The sequence below is a fragment of the Cetorhinus maximus genome, chromosome 27, assembly GCF_964194155.1.
Source record: "Cetorhinus maximus chromosome 27, sCetMax3.hap1.1, whole genome shotgun sequence".
In the NCBI taxonomy this organism is placed as follows: domain Eukaryota; kingdom Metazoa; phylum Chordata; class Chondrichthyes; order Lamniformes; family Cetorhinidae; genus Cetorhinus; species Cetorhinus maximus.
Genome location: NC_135905.1, coordinates 3,553,865 through 3,572,400, shown reverse-complemented (window position 1 = coordinate 3,572,400; position 18,536 = coordinate 3,553,865). Strand labels below are relative to the sequence as shown.

Genomic DNA, 18,536 nt, shown 5'->3' with positions numbered 1-18,536 from the left:
CACATCCACGCTTTTGTCCATAATCCTTAAGTTCCTCATCCTTAACTCCTTGTCCAATACCCTTTAAAAAATATTCATGGGGCTGAATTTTATGCGGTGGCCTCAACTCCCACCATTAAAATTAGGGGTCAGTCCGCCTGCACTTGGCTAACTGGCCCCTTGGCCATTTTACAGCCGCCGGGCTGTCCCCATTGGGAGAAAGTCCCTCCTCTGAGAGCTGCTGGCCAATCCAATGACCGGTAGCTCTCTTGTCTCAGCGGTGCCGCCAGGAGCAATGGCCACTGCTGGGACTGCAGGCTGCCCCCAAAGAAGAGTTGCTGTGGAGTCCGAACATGCAGGTGATTTTGGGGAGTCTCGCTGGGGCCAGGCTGCCAGACCCTGCTGAGGGGCAGGGATCAGCAGGGCAATGCGGGGGAAGGGGAAACTTTGGGGGGGTGGGGTTACCTTGAGGATGCTTCCAATGGGCACAGGGTTCCCGACCAGGAGGCACCCCCTAGCCTGCCCAAGATGACTCCAGGTTTTACTTGGCAGCCTCGACACTTGGCGCTGGCCTTCCCCAACGTGGGAAAAACCCCAGCAATGGCGGGAGGAGGACCTTAAGTGGCCATTAATTGCCCCATAGGTGAGCAAGCCACCTAACGCCCCCCACCCCCCCACCCATGGGTAAAATATCCACAAGTTGGTCAAATCCCAGCCACAGAATCAGCTTCCACTACCTTTTCAGGTAGAGCATTTCAGATCCAATAACTCATTCTCCTAATCTCCTCTCTCATTCCTAAATTTCTTTTATTCATGCGTGGGATGTGGGAGTCACTGCTGGGCCAGCATTTATTGCCCACCCCTAATTGCCCTTGTTCAGAGGGCATTTAAGAGTCAAACACATTGCTGCGGGTCTGGAGTCAGACCGGGTAAGGACGGCAGATTTCCCTCCCGAACAGGCCTTAGTGAACGAGATGGGTTTTGACAACAATCGGCAATTGTTTCATCATCATCAGACTTTTAATTTCAGATTTTTTATTGGATTTAAATTTTACCATCTGCTATGCTAGGATTCAAACCCAAGTCCCCAGAGAATTACCCTGGGGTTTCTGGAACACTAGTCAGTGACAACACCACTATGCCACCACCTCCCCGATTTACAGCCTCTGGTTAGTGATCCACTCTCCTGTGGGAATATCTACTCTGTCAAAACCTCTCAACATCCTGAAACATTTATTAGAGTCGCCTCTTAACCTTCTCTTTCCCAAGGAGAACGGTTCTAACGTTTCCAATCTTTCCTCTTAACTGACGTCTCCCATCCCTGGGGTAACATCCTGGGAAACCCCCTCTGTGTCCTTTTTAAGACATTTATACCTTAAGTGTAGTGCCAATGGTCCACTTCTCCAGCTGAGCTGTAACTAGTGATTTAAAATGTTCTAGCATGATCCCCCTGCTTTTTATATTCTCTTCCTTTGTTTTTAAACCAAGGGCAGAACTTTCCAGTCGGCGTGCGGGGGCGGGGCCTGACCCGCCGACATGTAAAATGACATGCGATGATGTCAGGCGTGCATCCTGATGTCATCTCGCGTCATCGCGATATTTCGTTTGGCGGGCGCGCGCCAGAGTGGGCTGCGCACCCGCCAAAATGTAAGCGACCTATTAAGGCCATGAAGAAATCAATGGAGCCACTTGAGAACGCTGCCTGTCCAACCTTACGGTTGGCGGGCGGGCAAAGAGACCAGGCGGCCTTTGTGTTTCTCAGGAAACCTCATCCACGGGCGGGACAAGGTTTCCTGAAGCTTTTATTTATTTAATTAATTAATTAATTTTCATAAATATACAAATATGTCCCCACTCATTTGACACAGTCACATGAGGGGACATGTTTAAATACATTTTTTAATCAATTCTTTAATTATTTTAATATTCATTCAAGCTCGCTAAGGCAGTTCTGTGCATGTGTGAAAGAGCGCTGGCCTCGACTCTCCCTCCTCCCCCAGCTCGCACAGGTAACGCTGAGCGTTACCGGCCGCGTATTACGCTGGGCGGACTTTAGTTGGCCCGCCCACGTAAAATGGCGGCGCGGAGCCGATCGGGGGTGTCTTTCAGCCCCGCGCCCGCTTCTGCCCCCGCCCGCTCCCGCCAAGCCCATAGAGAAAATCCTGGCCCAAGTAACCCATCTGCTTTTCAGCCATCTTCTCAACTTGCCCTGGCATCGTTAAGGGTTTGTGTAAATGGACACCAAGGTCTCTCTGTTCACATATGCTTCCCAAAATTGTGTCATTTATAATATGCTATCTTTCCAAATTAATCCTCCCAAAGTGCACCAGTTCATCATTCTCTGCATTGAACTCTATCTTCTGCCCATTTCACCATACTGTTTATTGTCATCCTGAAGCCTGTAACTATCCTCGTCATGATCTACTACTTTGCCAAGTTTTGTACCATCTGCAAACTTTATAATGCTGGTCCCCACACTGTGGAGCCCAGGCTGTTTATAAAAACTGAAAAGAGTCATGGGCCCAAAACCTTTAGGAGTTGGACTGCAAACCACCTCCCAGTGTGAAAAGCACTCATCCATCACTGCCGCGAGAGCTAATTCTGTATCCATGCCAACACTTTCCCCTAAGTTCCATGGGCTTCCGTTTTCTCAATAAGTCTCCTTTGTGGCACTTTGTTACATCCCTTCTGCAAGTCCATATATGCATCATTCATTGCACCATCTTGATCAACTTTCTCTGTCACCTAAATGAATTCAACCAACTTAGTCAGAAACAATTTGGTTAATAAATCCTTGCCACTCCTCACAATTAATTCACACCTTTCCAAATAAAAGTTTATTCTGTCCCTGACAATGGGTTCGAGCAACATCCCTTTCGCCAATGTTATGCTGATAGGCCTCTATTTTCCTGTTTTATCCCTCTCCCCTTTCCTGAATGATGGCTTAACATTGGGAACTCGAGTCCTCAGGTATTGTGTCTGAATCCAAAGAGAATTGAAAGATTGTGAACAGTGCCCCTGCCGATTGCTGCATGGGTCAAACTAAGTAATTGTCAAGGAAAACACTCAACAAAAGACCAAAAGGGACTTTTTTTAAAAAAAAGGCATTCTTGGGATGTGGATATTGCTGGCATTTATTGACCTGTAGTTGTCCTAAGGAGGTGGTAACTATGGCTTGCCTTCTGTCAGCATGTTGATGCGGAAGTGGGGTCATATATGGGCAAGGTCAGTTTAAATAGGTTTCCTTCCCTAAAGTGACATTAGTGAATCAGTTGCTTTTTAACAACTGCTTTATGGTCATTTTTTATTTCCAGATTTTTAAAACTGAATTTTAAATTCACAACCTGCCCTCCCCTCCCCTGGGCTACTAAACTCAGGAACATATCGCATGTAAACTACATAAACCAGCTGCCTATTGTAATCCCACCTGGTCCATAGCCTTGCAGGTTACAGCACTTTAGGTGCAGATCCAGGTGACTTTTAAATGAGTTGAGGGTTTCTGCCTCCAACACCAAACCAGGCGGCGAATTCCAGACACCCACCGCCCTCTGGGTGAAGACGCTTTTCCTGATGTCCCCTCTAATCCTTTAAATCTGTGCCACCCGGTAGTTGACCCCTCAGCTAGGGGAAACGGGCCTTTCCTGTCTACCCTGTCTAGGCCCCTCATAATCTTGTACACCTCAATCAGGTCACCCCTCAGCCTCCTCTGTCCTAAGGAAAACAACCCCAGCCTATCCAATCTTTCCTCATAGCTGCAATTTTCACGCCCTGGCAACATTCTTGTAAACCTCCTCTGCACTCTCTCCAGAGCAATTAGGCCCTTCCTGTAATGTGCTGACCAGAACTGTACACAAAATTCCAGCTGTGGCCCAACCAGTGTTTTATACAGTTCCAGCATCACACCCCTGCTCTTGTATTCTATACCTCGCCCAATAAAGGAAAGCATTCCATATGCCTTCTTTACCATCTTGTCCACCTGTCCAGCCACCTTCAGGGACCTGTGGACACGCACTCCTAGGTCTCTGTGCTGTAACTTTTCTGTAGCTCTGTGGTTCTATTAATTACACTATCACTATAACTCAGTTGGTTATAAGCTGTGGAAGAGAAGTGGTTACAATGCGTTGTCACATTTCATCACTGGCTTGAGAAGAATGGGAGATGGCCACACAGAATGTTCACACACCGATCATACCGACAGTGAGAGATGTATTTAACCATCGCCTGGGCAACTGTTCCAAAGAGACAGAAAAGTGTCACCGACTTGAGTAAATTGAATCACGTGGTGTGATAGAGAACCCAGCGGGTTTCCAGTGCTGGGCACCCAGCACCTACGCGGAATGATCAGAGAAGGATTTTGATCCTATTGCCTGGGCTTTGGAATAGCTCAGTTGCAGATGATTAGACTGAAGGCACAAAAATCACTGGTTCAACCCTGGGTTTCAGTCACATAGACGATAGGAGGTTTACAGACGATCTGATTAAGCCGTTTAAAATATTAAGAGGGTTCAATTGCGTAGATGGAGCGAAACCATTTCTTCTGGTGGGGTAATCTTGACAAAGAGACTTAATGGTGAAATTAGAGTGAAACCTATTCAGGAGTGAGGTCGGGAAACACTGACTGGAATTTTCCGATCCCTCACGCTGGTGGGATCTTCCGGTCGCACCCATGTGAACGGAGATTTCAATGGCTCGCCGGTCCCGCTGTAGGGCGCAATCTGGAAGATTCCGGCCACTTTTTCACACACGGGCTAGTGGAAGTTTGGAAGTCTCTCCCCTCCAAGAGACCACGGATACTAGGGGCCAACTGAAACTTTCAAGGTGGAAATCAATAGATTCTTGTTAAGTAAGGATATCAAAGGACATGGAGCAAAGGCAGGGTAAATGGGATTGAGGTCGCCAGGATCTAAATGAATGATGGAGCAGGCTCGAAGGGCTGAATGGCTTCCTCCTGTTCCTATTTATTGTCAAGAATGATGTGCTGTGTAAGCAAAGGTGACTTTAAAATATACACAAAATAATTTTGATTCACAGCTTCAGGATTTTGTCCCAGTAAAAAAATGAAAGGCCCGATTTTAACTCAGGGCAGGGATCGGGGTACCAGGCGGGTCAAAGGGGCAGCAACCTGGTTTCCCTCTCAGTGACTGCACCCTCATTAACGTACCCTAATACTGACTCTCGCCGAAGCAAGTGGGAATGGCACCACTGTTCACAGGCGGGATTGATACTCATGGGCTAATGGGCCATTGTCTGGGGGGGGCGCCCAGAAACAGTTCCCAGTGTCAGGAATGGTGGGGAGAAACTGGGAGAACGAGAAGCCAGGGAAGGCCCCAGGCAGCCTTACGGGACTAGCAGGATCACTCTTGCATTAGGACATGACTTCACCATTTAATGTAGGCCCACATACATTAGTTAGATGAGGAGAGCATGAATACATTGGAACCCCTCCTCCAGCAACTTAACCCCTTACTGCCTACACTATTCCGGCTGTGGTGGGGGTTGTGAGGAGTGATGGCAAGGTTGAGTGGGGGAGGCGTTAAAATCAGGCTGCTAACTCCCTCACTGAAGGAGAAAAAAGCCATTCAGGGAAATCTGGAATGTCTCCGAAAGAATCTAGTCTGCTATTCCAAAGTTGGCCACAGTCTCTTTGCTGTGAGTTGATATTGTGGCTCAATTCAAAGTATTAATTATGACAAAGGACAAAGAACAAAGAACAAAGAAAAGTACAGCGCAGGAACAGGCCCTTCGGCCCTCCAAGCCTGCGCCGATCATATTGCTCGTCAACTAAAACATTTTGCACTTCCGGGGTCCGTATCCCTCTATTCCCATCATATTCATGTATTTGTCAAGCTGCCTCTTAAACACCACTATCGTACCTGCTTCCACCACCTCCTCTGGCAGCGAATTCCAGACACTCACTACCCTCTGCATAAAAAACTTGCCCTGCACATCTCCTCTATAGTTTTCTCCTCTCACCTTAAATCTATGTCCCCTAGTAATTGACTCTTCCACCCTGGGAAAAAGCTTCTGACTTTCTACTCTGTCCATGCCACTCATAATTTTGTAAACTTCCATCAAGTCGCCCCTCAATCTCTGTCGCTCTAGTGAGAACAATCCGAGTTTCTCCAACCTCACCTCATAGCTAATAACCTCCAGACCAGGCAACATCTTGGTAAACCTCCTCTGCATCCTCTCCAACACCTCCATATCCTTCTGGTAATGTGGCGACCAGAGTTGCACACAATAACAGGATGTAACAGGCTGTGAGTCTGAATGTTGTTTTCTTGTTCAAGATGTGTGACTACCACAACACTGCTCTTAGTTGATGTTTGTTGCTAGATAAAGGTTGTTTGATAAAATGCACAATTTTCACAGTTGCTAAAAATATTAATTAGTCAGAAATTGCCAGGAACTTGCATGGTTGGAACTTTGGTAGGAAGAATAGAGGCATAGACTATTTTCTAAATGGGGAGAGAATTCAGAAATCTGGAGTGCAAAGGGACTTGGGAGTCCTAGTCCAGGATTCTCTTAAGGTTAACTTGCAGGTTGAGTCGGTAGTTAGGAAGGCAAATGCAATGTTGGCATTTATTTCGAGAGGACTAGAATATAAAAGCAGGGATGTGCTGCTGAGGCTTTATAAGGCTCTGGTCAGACCACATTTAGAATATTGTGAGCAATTTTGGGCCCCGTATCTCAGGAAGGATGTGCTGGCCCTGGAGAGGGTCCAGAGGAGGTTCATGAGAATGATCCCAGGAATGAAAGGCTTAACATATGAGGAATGTTTGAGGACTCTGGGTCTATACTGGATGGAGTTTAGAAGGATGAGGGGGGATCTGATTGAAACTTACAGAATACTGAAAGGCCTGGATAGAGTGGACGTGGGGAAGATGTTTCCATTAGTAGGAGAGACTAGGGCCCGAGGACACAGCCTCAGAGTAAAGGGAAGACCTTTTAGAACAGAGATGAGGAGAAACTTCTTTAGCCAGAGAGTGGTGAATCTATGGAATTCATTGCCACAGAAGGCTGTGGAGGCCAGGTCATTGAGTGTATTTAAGACCGAGATAGATAGGTTCTTGTTTGTTAAGGGGATCAAAGGTTACGGGGAGAAGGCGGGAGAATGGGGTTGAGAAATGTATCAGCCATGATTGAATGGGGCGATTGGCCTATGTCTTATGGTCTAATAAGGCATTACCGGCACTTGCCATTATTCGTTAGTTTAAACAAATCGAGGCTTTATGTGGATTATGAGAGAGAAACTATGAGAGAAACCGCAGACTCCTGGGCAGTTTGCACCAATCTGCCATTAACCACACCAAACTAATAGAAGCCACTTCTCTCAGAGACCCTTCTCACTGAAATAAATGAGCATCCTTGTCCTGATTCAGAATATTCTGGGTTTGAGTCCCAGTCCAGGGCGGAATCTTCCACTCCCACCAGCAGCAGGAATCATGGCAGATGGCGGAGAGCCAGATTTGGCGGGAGGCCAAAAATCAGTTTCGGGAAATTAGTTTGGAATCTTTTTCTCCCGACTTTCGTGGCAGTTTGAAGGTGGGTCGAGCGTTCCACAGGGGGTATGTCAGGAACCCCATTCGCATCTCATGACCTCTCATTAAAAGGCCAACATACCAGAATCTTGTTTCCCCGCCAAATGAAGCCAGCGGGAATTCAGAACGTTCTGTTTCGCCTGGTGAGCCAGGTTGCTTCCTGGACTTGGAGCTCAGTAAACGCTGTTTACAGCTTCCTTTCACACTGAGAGACATTGGCTGCCTGTCACACACACACTGCACCAAGGCTGCCCACAAGGGAGGGGTGAGACTGAGACAGGACTAATGGGAGGGGGGAGTCAAGGAGCAGAGGGGGGAGAGTCAATGGCTGTCCGGGTGCCGTTCAAATATGGCGCCTGGATTTGGAGCCTATGAGGTGATGGCAGGACAGGCCACTCCCTGCCCACCCCACCACGAGATTCAACGTGCTCCCGCATATTTAATTAGCTGAACAGTGCAAGATCCCGCATGTTCAGCCACCCCGCCCTCCAGGGGCAATCACGTTGACTTTCACTCCCGCCACCAAACTTGTCTCCAGAATGGAAGAGTCCACCCTCAGAGACCTGAGCACAAGAATCAAGGCTGACAGTCCTGTGCAGCACTAAGGGAGTGCTGCATTGTTCTAGGCGACACCTCTCAGATGAAACATTATATGGAGGCCCTGTCTGCTCTCTCAGGTGGACATAAAAGACCCCATGACACTATTTTGCAGAGTTATCCCCAGTGTCCTTGCCAGTATTTACCGCTCAATCAACCAATCAATCAATCAGTCACAGCAGCTCTGTACATGGACTCCAACCATTAACACCTTGCAGTGCAAACTGACCTGAATTAATCTGAGAGGCTGGACTAGAGGACAGAGCACACGGTCTGGGGAATTTCCCACAGGCCACATCACCCTAAACTCAGAGCATCAACTTTTCTAAACCCTTCCCTGGGCTCGGTGTCAATAACGGAGTTTTTAGAGAATGGTAGAATTTAGATACAAGAGGAGGCCATTCAGTCCTCTATGCTGATGCTCTCTCCTATAACCCTACCCTCCCTCCAAGAGCTTTACAAATATATAATTTATATCATACTCCCTTTGAAATGCAGCTTTCATCCCTACCCAACAATATTTGGTGAAAGATCCCACACCCATTAACCTTCAGCTCAAAAACCTTTCCCCCTTTGATTTTCCCACTGAGATTCCTTGTTCTAGGTTTCCCATCCACCCACCAAATGGAAACAGTCTTTTACTGTTCACTAGTTTCACTCCCCCCTTTACTGTCTGCTCCTCTCTCAGTGTCTCTCTCACTCCCCCCTTTACTGGCTGCTCCTATATCAGTGTCTCTCTCACTCCCCTGTTTACTGGCTGCTCCTCTCTCAGTGTCTCTCTCACTCTCCCCTTTACTGTCTGCTCCCATCTCAGTGTCTCTCTCACTCCCCTGTTTATTGGCTGCTCCTCTCAGTCTCTCACTCCCCTGTTTATTGGCTGCTCCTCTCAGTCTCTCACTCCCCTGTTTATTGGCTGCTCCTCTCAGCGTCTCTCTCACTCCCCTGTTTATTGGCTGCTCCTCTCAGCATCTCTCTCACTCCCCTCCTTACTGGCTGCTCCTATCTCAGTGTCTCTCTCACTCCCCTGTTTATTGGCTGCTCCTCTCAGTCTCTCACTCCCCTGTTTATTGGCTGCTCCTCTCAGTCTCTCACCCCCCTGTTTATTGGCTGCTCCTCTCAGTCTCTCACTCCCCTCTTTACTGGCTGCTCCTTTCTGTGTCTCTCTCACTACCCCCTTTACTCAGTTTTAAATTTATTCACAAAATGAAACATTACAGAAGAAAAGTTCCTAACTCTACAACCTACCAGCAATGTCAATAAGTGTTTCTTTATACCTCTTTTGATACCAATAAACTGATTATTAACTCACTGTAACAAAAATAAAAACTTTAAAGGAAACTTATCAAATAGCCATCTGGTCGTATAGAACTTGAGTATTGCTGAAAAAAGAGACATGTCAAAGTTTTCCATCTCGCACTCATCAGGACATCAAATTGTTGTTTTCTCCTTATATTTGGTATTCTTGCAAAGTGTCCTGATGAGTGCAAGACGAAAAGCTTCGACATGTCTCTTTTTTTCAGCAAAACTTATCAAATTAAAACGTCATTCTCGGTGTCAATGATGCTGTCCAGCACCCCTGGCACCCGCTGGTCACAGGAGGCTTCAAGCATACCTGACGATGGATACCTGTAGCCACTTAACCTTAATTTATACATGGTGAATTCAAATCTAATCACGGCTTTCAACGGGGAGTTGGATAATTATCTGAAGAGAAACACATTTGTAGGGCTAATGAAGCGAGAATAGGGGCATGGGTCTAGGTGAGTTGCTATTGCAGGAAGCCAGCACAGACACAAAGGGCTGATTGGCCGCCTTCTGTGCTGTAAACATTCTATGAGTTTTGGGAGAATTCAAAACTCGGGTCCGTAAGTACACGATCATTACTCATAAATCCCAAGAGGGAAATAATAAGAGATTTCTTTACTCAGAAAGTGGTTAGGATGTGGAACTCCACGGGAAATTATTCAGGGAAATAGTTTAGATTTTGTCAAATGAAAACTGGGCGAGTGCGTGCAATAAATATGCTGAGGCTGAGCTGAAGCAGCTAGAATGGAAGGAGACCTGTCTGGAGCATAAACACCACCATAGAGGAATTGGGCTGAATGTTCTGCTTCTGAGCTGCACATTCTGTGTAATTCCCAATCTCAATTTTTTATCCGCACCCACCCCTCCCCTCACCCCATTTCCCCACTCTCCCTCTCTGCCCGAGCCTCCATTGCACAGTCTTCCCATGATGTTGAACTTGAAATCACTAGTGAAGCAGTACTGAGCAAATTGATGGAGCTGTGGGCTGGCAAGTCTCTGGGTCCCGATGGACTACATCCTAGGGTCTTAAAAGAGGTGGCTAATGAGGTAGTCAATGCGCTGGTGTTAATTTTCCAAAATTCGCTAGATTCTGGAAAGGTTCCATCAGATCGGAAAGTAGCAAATCTAACCCCTCTATTCAAGAAGGGAGGGAGGCAGAAACAGGAAACTATAGGCCAGTTAGCTTGACATCTGTCGTGGGGAGGTTGTTAGAATTGACCATTAAGGAGGTTATAGCTGGACACTTAGAAGAGCTCAAGGCAATCGGGAAGGGTCAGCATGGTTTTGTGAAAGGAAAATCATGTTTAACCAATTTTTTTGGAGTTTTTTTGAAGGAGTAACATGTGCAGTGGATAAAGGGGAACCTGTAGACGTACTGTACTTGGATTTCCAGAAGGCATTTGATAAGGTGCCACATCCAAGGTTATTACGGAAAATAAAAGCACATGGTGTAGTGGGTAACATATTAGCATGGCTAGAAGATTGGCTGCCTGGTAGAAAGCAGAGAGTATGCATAAATGGGTCTTTCTCGGATTGGCAGGATGTGACGAGTGGAGTCTCACGGGTCTGTGCTGGGACCTCAACTTTTGAAGATTTACGTCAGTGACTTAGATGAGGGGAACGAAGACATAGAAACTTAGAAAATAGGAGCAGGAGTAGGCCATTCAACCCTTCGAGCCTGCTCCACCATTCATTATGATCATGGCTGATCATCCAACTCAGTAGCCTGCTCCCGCTTTCTCCCCGTAACCTTTGATCCCTTTTGCCCCAAGAGCTATATCTAACTTTTTCTTGAAAACATACAATGTTTTGGCCTCAACTACTTTCTGTGGTAACGAATTCCACAGGCCCACCACTCTCTGGGTGAAGAAATTTCTCCTCATCTCATGGTAACTAAATTTGCAGATGACACAAAGATAAGTAGGAAAGTATGTTGTGAAGAGGACATGGGGAGGTTGCAGATGGTTATAGATAGGTTGAGTGAGTGGGCAAAGATCTGGCAAATGGAGTTTAACAAGGGAAAATGTGAAGTTGTTCACTTTGGCAGGAAGAACAAAAAAGCAGAGTATTACTTAAATGGAGAACGAGTGCAAAATTCTGAGGTGCAGAGGGATCTAGGTGTTCTAGCACATGAGTCACAAAAAGTTAGGAAGCAGGTACAGCAAGTAATTAAGAAGGCTAATGGAATGCTATCCTTTATTACAAGAGGGATTGAACAAAAAAGTAAGAATGTTATGCTTCAGTTATAAGGGGCATTGGTGAGACTGCACCATGAATACTGTGTGCAGTTTTGGTCTCCTTATTTAAGGAAGGATGTAAATGCGTTGGAGGTGGTTCAGAGGAGGTTTACTAGATTGATACCTGGAATGAGTGGGTTGTCTAATGAGGAAAGGTTGGACAGACTGGGTTTGTTTCCACTGGAGTTTAGAAGAGTGAGGGGTGATTTGATTGAAGTATACAAGATCCTGAACGGCCTTGACAAGGTGGATGTGGAAAGGATGTTTCCTCTTGTGGGTGAGTTGAGAACTAGGGGGCACTGTTTTAAAATTAGGGGTCGCCCTTTTAGAGATGAGGAGAAATATTTTCTCGGAGGGTTGTGGAACTTTGGAATTCTCTGCCTCAGAAGGCGGTGGGGGTGGGTTAATTGAATATTTTTAAGGCAGAGGTAGATAGATTCTTGTTAGACAAGGGAATCAAAGGTTATCGGGGGTAGATGGGAATGTGGAAATCAAAACACAGACAGATCAGCCATGATCTTATTGAATGGCGGAGCAGGCTCGAGGGGCCGAATGATCTAACCCTGTTCCTATTTCTTCTGTCCTTATGATGCCCCTGTCTCTTTTTCTCCCCCTCTTTCTTAAGACCCCACAACCCCCACCCACTCCCCAATCCCAGTTTCCAGCTCTACAATCAGAGCTCTGATGGGTTCAATGATTCCCTGAAAGCTGAATCCTGAGACCCCAGCCTCCCTGCCCACTCTGCTGACTGTACAGCACTGGCTGGTCGTTTCCTGCTCTGATCAGGTGGGGTCACCATCCCCCAAGGCTTTAACAGCAGAGAGTGAAGTCATGGAGTTTGGGGGGTTGGAGGCACAGTTCAGAAAAGGTATCCCTGATTCTGGGAAACTCTCAGACGTTCCAGGGAATCCGAGGAATCATAGGTTTTATAATTGCACTACCCCAGTGCTCCACCTCCAACAGTGTCAAGCTCCCCCAGTGCTCCCCCTCCAACAGTGTCGTGCTCCCCCAGTGCTCCCCCTCCAACAACAGCATCGTGCTCCCCCAGTGCTCCCCCTCCAACAGTGTCGTGCTCCCCCAGAACTCCCCCTCCAACAGTGTCGTGCTCCCCCAATGCTCCCCCTGCAACAGTGTCGTGCTCCCCCAGTGCTCCCCCCCAACAGCATCGTGCTCTGCCAGAGCTCTCCCTCCAACAGTGTTGTGCTCCCCCAGTGCTCCCCCTCTAACAGTGTTGTGCTCCCCCAGAACTCCCCCTCCAACAGTGTCATGCTCCCCCAGAACTCCCCCTCCAACAGCGTTGTGCTCCCCCAGTGCTGCTCCTCCAACAGCATTGCACTCCCCTGGTACTGCCCTGCCAGCATTGCCAGGCTCTCCCAGTGCTGCCCCTCCAACAGCATCGCACTCCCTCACTCCAGCCCTGGAGTGTTAGCCTAAATAGATGACATGCTGAAGTTTCAGTGGAGTGGGCAGCCAACCCTGGTCCTAACCAGTTCCTAGAAATGGCCCCTGAGGGCAGGAATGCGCCAGGGACTGTCCCGACGGCACTGCCCCAAACTTTCTGGCTGCCCCACTTTCAACCCCATCAGCAGGGAGTTGGGAAAACTCAGCCCAATCCTCTCTCATCAGATCAGCAGGCAGTGTAGTTTCTGAGACCCCTTTTTCTGTGTGATTCACCCTAATATTTACAGTTATTCTTTACAGGAGACAGCAGATATGCTAAAGACTCACCTCAAAGAGGAGCTGTGTGGGAACATTGAAGGCGAAGAGGATGAAGACTTGTATGAGTCCATGGCAACGGTGTCCAAAGATATCTTGATGAAATGCACCTTAAACCCCGGCTGTGATGAGGACATCTATGAGTCGATGATAGAACTGATGCCTCCACAAGGGATTATGGATAGCACCTGTGAGTGAGAGCAAAATCAGGCTAGTGGGTGCTCGCTGCCAGGGATAAAACTGGGCCAGGCATTCCCAAATCCCAGGCTTAATTACCGATCTGGCCTGGGATTCAGGAATCAGAACCAAAGAAATGGCTAGGATTTGGGAAAGGGGAACAAATAATATATTCTATGGAGCCTGATTTGTCGCAGCCCCATATGAACAAGATGAGATCCCATTCCAGCTGACATACAAAGCCTGATGGGCAAACAGATTACCAGCAGCCACCCTCCCCGCCGGCCCGTCTGTATGAGACAGCAGTGCTCTAACAATCTCTGGCTGGGCATCCCAGTGGCTGCATCATGTATTTATCAAAAAGATCTTGCTGCTTTTAGCAAGTGTCTTCTCAGTGGGAAGAATGGCAACTTACTGGCAGGTCACTAGTACCAGGGGTGCAACACAACACGCACAAACCACCTTCAATAACTGGTTTAAATATCAGTGCTTTCCGCAGGCAAACCTACATTAAAAGTGTAAGTGGATGTATTAGACAGTAACAGTAAATTATGTTGTGCCTGTAAGGGGTTTTGGTTTGATTTGGGAGGATAATGTTTCAATAAACTTTGCTTGCAGATGAGCCAATGTCTAAAGTAACTGGACTGGTCCACACAAACGCATGTGATCCAGACTCTTCTGGTTCAACAGCAGATTGCATACTGAGAAAATTTCTCCAAGGTGGGTCATGTTTTTCATCTCTGTTCCCTCCTTCATTGCCCTAAAGACATACACTCATACCAGGCACAGTTTGACTTTGGCATTAGCACCTGATGGGCTCATTCATCTCCAGAGAGACCAGACAATGAGTGGAAAGTTTCATAGCCTGCAACAGTTCTGTCCTCATCCATCATCCACCCATGAGGAGGGTTGGAAGCCCGAGCTGATGTCCCTCAATCCTCCTTACCCCAGCAGCACCAAATCTAAATGTAGCTAGTACTCCAGGAGATGGGTTAATCCTGGGAATCGCACTTGGGATCTTCCTGGTCTCAGGGGCTCAGAACCACACTGCTTGAAACAATTTTCCATTAAACCAGGAAGTTTGACCCAAGTTTCTTAAGCATTATTTACTTTGTACTTGAATAATTGTTATTGCAGGGAATAGTGCCATTCCTGAGGATTGTGAGAGCCCTTGTGAAGTGAGCGAGGAGGGTGTGTACGACGTTGTGACGGAAGACGAAGAGACTGTGAGCAGACCTCCACTCCCTATCCCTCGGCTACAGGTTGTTCCCACCATGGAAGACACGAAGCCTTACATTTCTAAAGGTGAGGAGGACAGTGGAGCTTCATACAAATGAGGAGGGCCTTGTGGCCCATTTTAACTCATCTACCCAGAACATTCCTGCACCAGCTCACATTACTGCATCTAGTTGTTTGTTAAATGATTCCAGCATTTCCCCTCTACCACTCTGCCAGTCCGGGAGTGCACATTGTGTGAGGAGAACCTTCCAATATCGGATGTGAAATTACCGTTCATGTGTCTAACCCGTGTCCACTTGTCCTCCTCCCAGTTTTATTTAAAGTAATATTGTTTCATTTCTAATAGCCTTATGAATCGTATAAACCTCTATATAAGCAAATCTCAGGCACCTCCTTTCACACTGAAAAGCCCAGGTCTCTCCATTTCTTCCCTCATAACTGACCTAATGCTGGAGATCAGCCTTATGGCTCTTCTCTGCTCTACTTGCTGCACTAGAATGTCAGCATTGTGTCCAGAACTGGACACAGCGTTCAAGGTGCAGACTGACCAGAACTGGACCCAGTGCTCAAGGTGCAGACTGACCAGAACTGGACCCAGTGCTCAAGGTGCAGACTGACCGGAACTGGACCCAGTGTTCAAGGTGCAGACTGACCAGAACTGGACACAGTGTTTAAGGTGCAGACTGACCAGAACTGGACCCAGTGCTCAAGGTGCAGTCTGATCAGAACTGGACCCAGTGCTCAAGGTGCAGACTGACCAGAACTGGACACAGTGTTTAAGGTGCAGACCGACCAGAACTGGACCCAGTGCTCAAGGTGCAGACTGACCAGAACTGGACACAGTGTTTAAGGTGCAGACTGACCAGGACTGGACACAGTGTTTAAGGTGCAGACCGACCAGAACTGGACCCAGTGCTCAAGGTGCAGACTGACCAGAACTGGACACAGTGTTTAAGGTGCAGACTGACCAGAACTGGACCCAGCGCTCAAGGTGCAGACTGACCAGAACTGGACACAGTGTTTAAGGTGCAGACTGACCAGAACTGGACACAGTGCTCAAGGTGCAGACTGACCAGAACTGGACACAGTGTTCAACGTGCCGACTGTCCAGAACTGGACACAGTGTTCAAGGTGCAGACTGACCAGAACTGGACACAGTGTTCAAGGTGCAGACTGACCAGAACTGACTAGACACAGTACTCAAGGTGCAGACTGACCAGAACTGGACACAGTACTCAAGGTGCAGACTGACCAGAACTGGACACAGTGTTTAAGGTGCAGACTGACCAGAACTGGACACAGTGCTCAAGGTGCAGTCTTATCAGAACTGGACCCAGTGCTCAAGGTGCAGACTGACCAGAACTGGACCCAGTGCTCAAGGTGCAGACTCACTAGAACTGGACACAGTGCAATAGGTGCACACTGACCGGAACTCGACACAGTGTTCTATGTGGGCCTGACCAGAGGCTGTATAGTTTGCTGAGGACTTCTGATTTATATCCTACTATAGCTTAACAACTTATTGGCCCTGTTGAGTTGCTCATTTCAGTGGTTGGAGATGTTGAGCGTCAGTCCACTAAAACTCCTAAATCCCTTTCAGCTTTATTGTTGGCTGTTTTAACATTATACATTGGGTCTGTGCATTACCCACTTCTCCCTCCTCCATGCGATTCTATAGGAAGAGTCAGTATTACAGTTCATTTACTATAGTTCTGCCCACAAACAATTTTTGCTCAGTTCAATCTGTAGTTTCTGATCAGTTTGCTATCACCTGCAATTTGCTTTGAATATCTGATTCCAAGTATTTGATGTAAATTGAAACGTTGGTTGTCCCAACACGGATCCCCGGAGTGCACAGCACACCAAACTTCCCCTCAACCTGACCTTTGGAAGTCTAAGTGCGCAACTCTGTAAGGTTTACCACACTCCAATTGGGTTGTCACTTCCTCAAGGTAAGGTGGTTGCTCAGACAATCCGTGCGCCTCCCCATGGCCACAGTGATCACTATATTGTGTTCAAGAGCAAGAATCCTTGGCTTGTTTTTGCTTCTATAGCCAAGTCCAGCTGAAGCCAATTGCACCATCTCTACTGCGACACACGTGAGATCAGCTGATTGAATGAGGATCAAACCTAGTCAGTGTGGCTCAGTACAAAATTCACCAACTGTTACATTTACCCAGGGGACCGAGTCCCACCATCTTTGAGGAAAATCGGTCTTCATAGATTCTAACACAGCTGGAAGTGATGGGTCAAAGCTTGAACCAGAGACCAGAACTGAAGATCAATACAAACAGGACAAGTCCATTAACCTCAAAAAGATAACACCATTTTATCCAATCCTAGCCCTCCTGTGTGACTTCACCCCTTGTTGCTCCATCCTCCCTGCCTCCATGAGAGCAAAAGAAATAGGAGGAAGAGTAGGCCATTCGGCCCCTTGAGCCTCCTCTGCCATTTAATGAGGTAATGGCTCATCTGATTGTGGAGTTAACTCCATTTTCCTGTCTTCCCCGAGCACCACACCACCACCACCCCCCCCATAACCCTTGACTCCATTGCACATCAAATATCTGTCTAATTTAGCTTTGAATATATTCAATGACCCAGTGCTCTCTGGAGTAGAGAATTCTAAAGAGTAAGGACTCTCCGAAAGAAGAAATTCCTCCTCATCTCCATTTTAAATGGGAGACCCCTTATTTTGAAACTGCGCCCCCTAGTCCTAGATTCCCCCCACGAGGGGAAACATCCTCTCAGCATCCACCCTGTCAAACCCCCACAGAATCTTATGGGCGGAATCTCCTGGTCGGCGTGCGGGGGCGGGGCCTGCTCCCCGGCGTGTAAAATCACACGCGGTGACGTCGGGCGTGCGTCCCCACGACTCCGCAGGCCATTCCGATCTTCAGTTTGGCGGGCGCGCACCAGAGTCGGCTGTGCACCCGCCGAACTGTCAAAGGCCTATCAAGGCCACTAATCAACTAATTGAAGCAGTTTTCAGGGATGCCCATCCAACCTTAAGGTTGACGGGGGGGGCAGGCGAAGAGCCCAGGCGGCCTTCGCATTTTTCATGGAACCTCATCCACGGGCGGGGTGAGATTCCATGAAGGGTTTATAACTTTAATAAAAAATGTTATTAAAACTCATTGACATGTCCCAGCCCATGTGACACTGTCACATGAGGGGACATGTCTGAATAATTTTTTTAATTCCTTTTTTCAAGTTTTCATAATCAAATCAATCTCCCTGAGGCACGGAGCTGCCTCAGGGAGATTTCTACCCTCAAATGAATTGGATTAAGTGCCGTCAGAAATCACCCAACTGTTATCACTGCTGCCGAGCCGGTTTTCCTGATGGTTGGACCGCCAGTGAGTTCACATTCCGCCCTCCAGAGCTAGTCAGAGAACGTGCAAAAGGATTGATGCCCATCATATCTGTGCTGGCCCCATTGAAGGAGAATAATCAGTTCCAGTTCCCTGTGGCCCTGCTATACTCTCTCCTTCAACATTTATCCAATTCCTTTTGAAAATTGCGATTGAATCTGCTTCCGCTCGGGGAGTACATTCCAGATCACAGCAACTCACAATGTGAAAACAGTCTTTCTCATCAGCATTCTGGCTCTTTTGCTAATTGCCTTAACTCTGTGCCTCTCTGGTTACCGGCCATTCTGCCCAGTGGAAACAGTTTCCCCTTATTTCCTTTCTACTTCTAAGAACCTGAATGGAAAATGTGTGCATCAACATCTGTGTGGCAA

The 18,536-nt window shown here is 47.4% G+C and overlaps 1 protein-coding gene across 2 annotated transcripts in view; it reads left to right on the top strand.

Annotated features, from left to right (window-relative positions):
- pik3ap1 (phosphoinositide-3-kinase adaptor protein 1) overlaps positions 1 to 18,536 on the top strand; it is a 121,543-nt gene that overhangs the window by 80,310 nt on the left and 22,697 nt on the right. For both annotated transcript variants that reach the window (XM_078530543.1, XM_078530545.1), the window contains exons 8-10: positions 13,361 to 13,565; positions 14,171 to 14,272; positions 14,690 to 14,857. In XM_078530543.1, the coding sequence (XP_078386669.1) occupies positions 13,361 to 13,565; positions 14,171 to 14,272; positions 14,690 to 14,857 (475 nt within the window). The remainder of the gene's footprint in view (positions 1 to 13,360; positions 13,566 to 14,170; positions 14,273 to 14,689; positions 14,858 to 18,536) is intronic.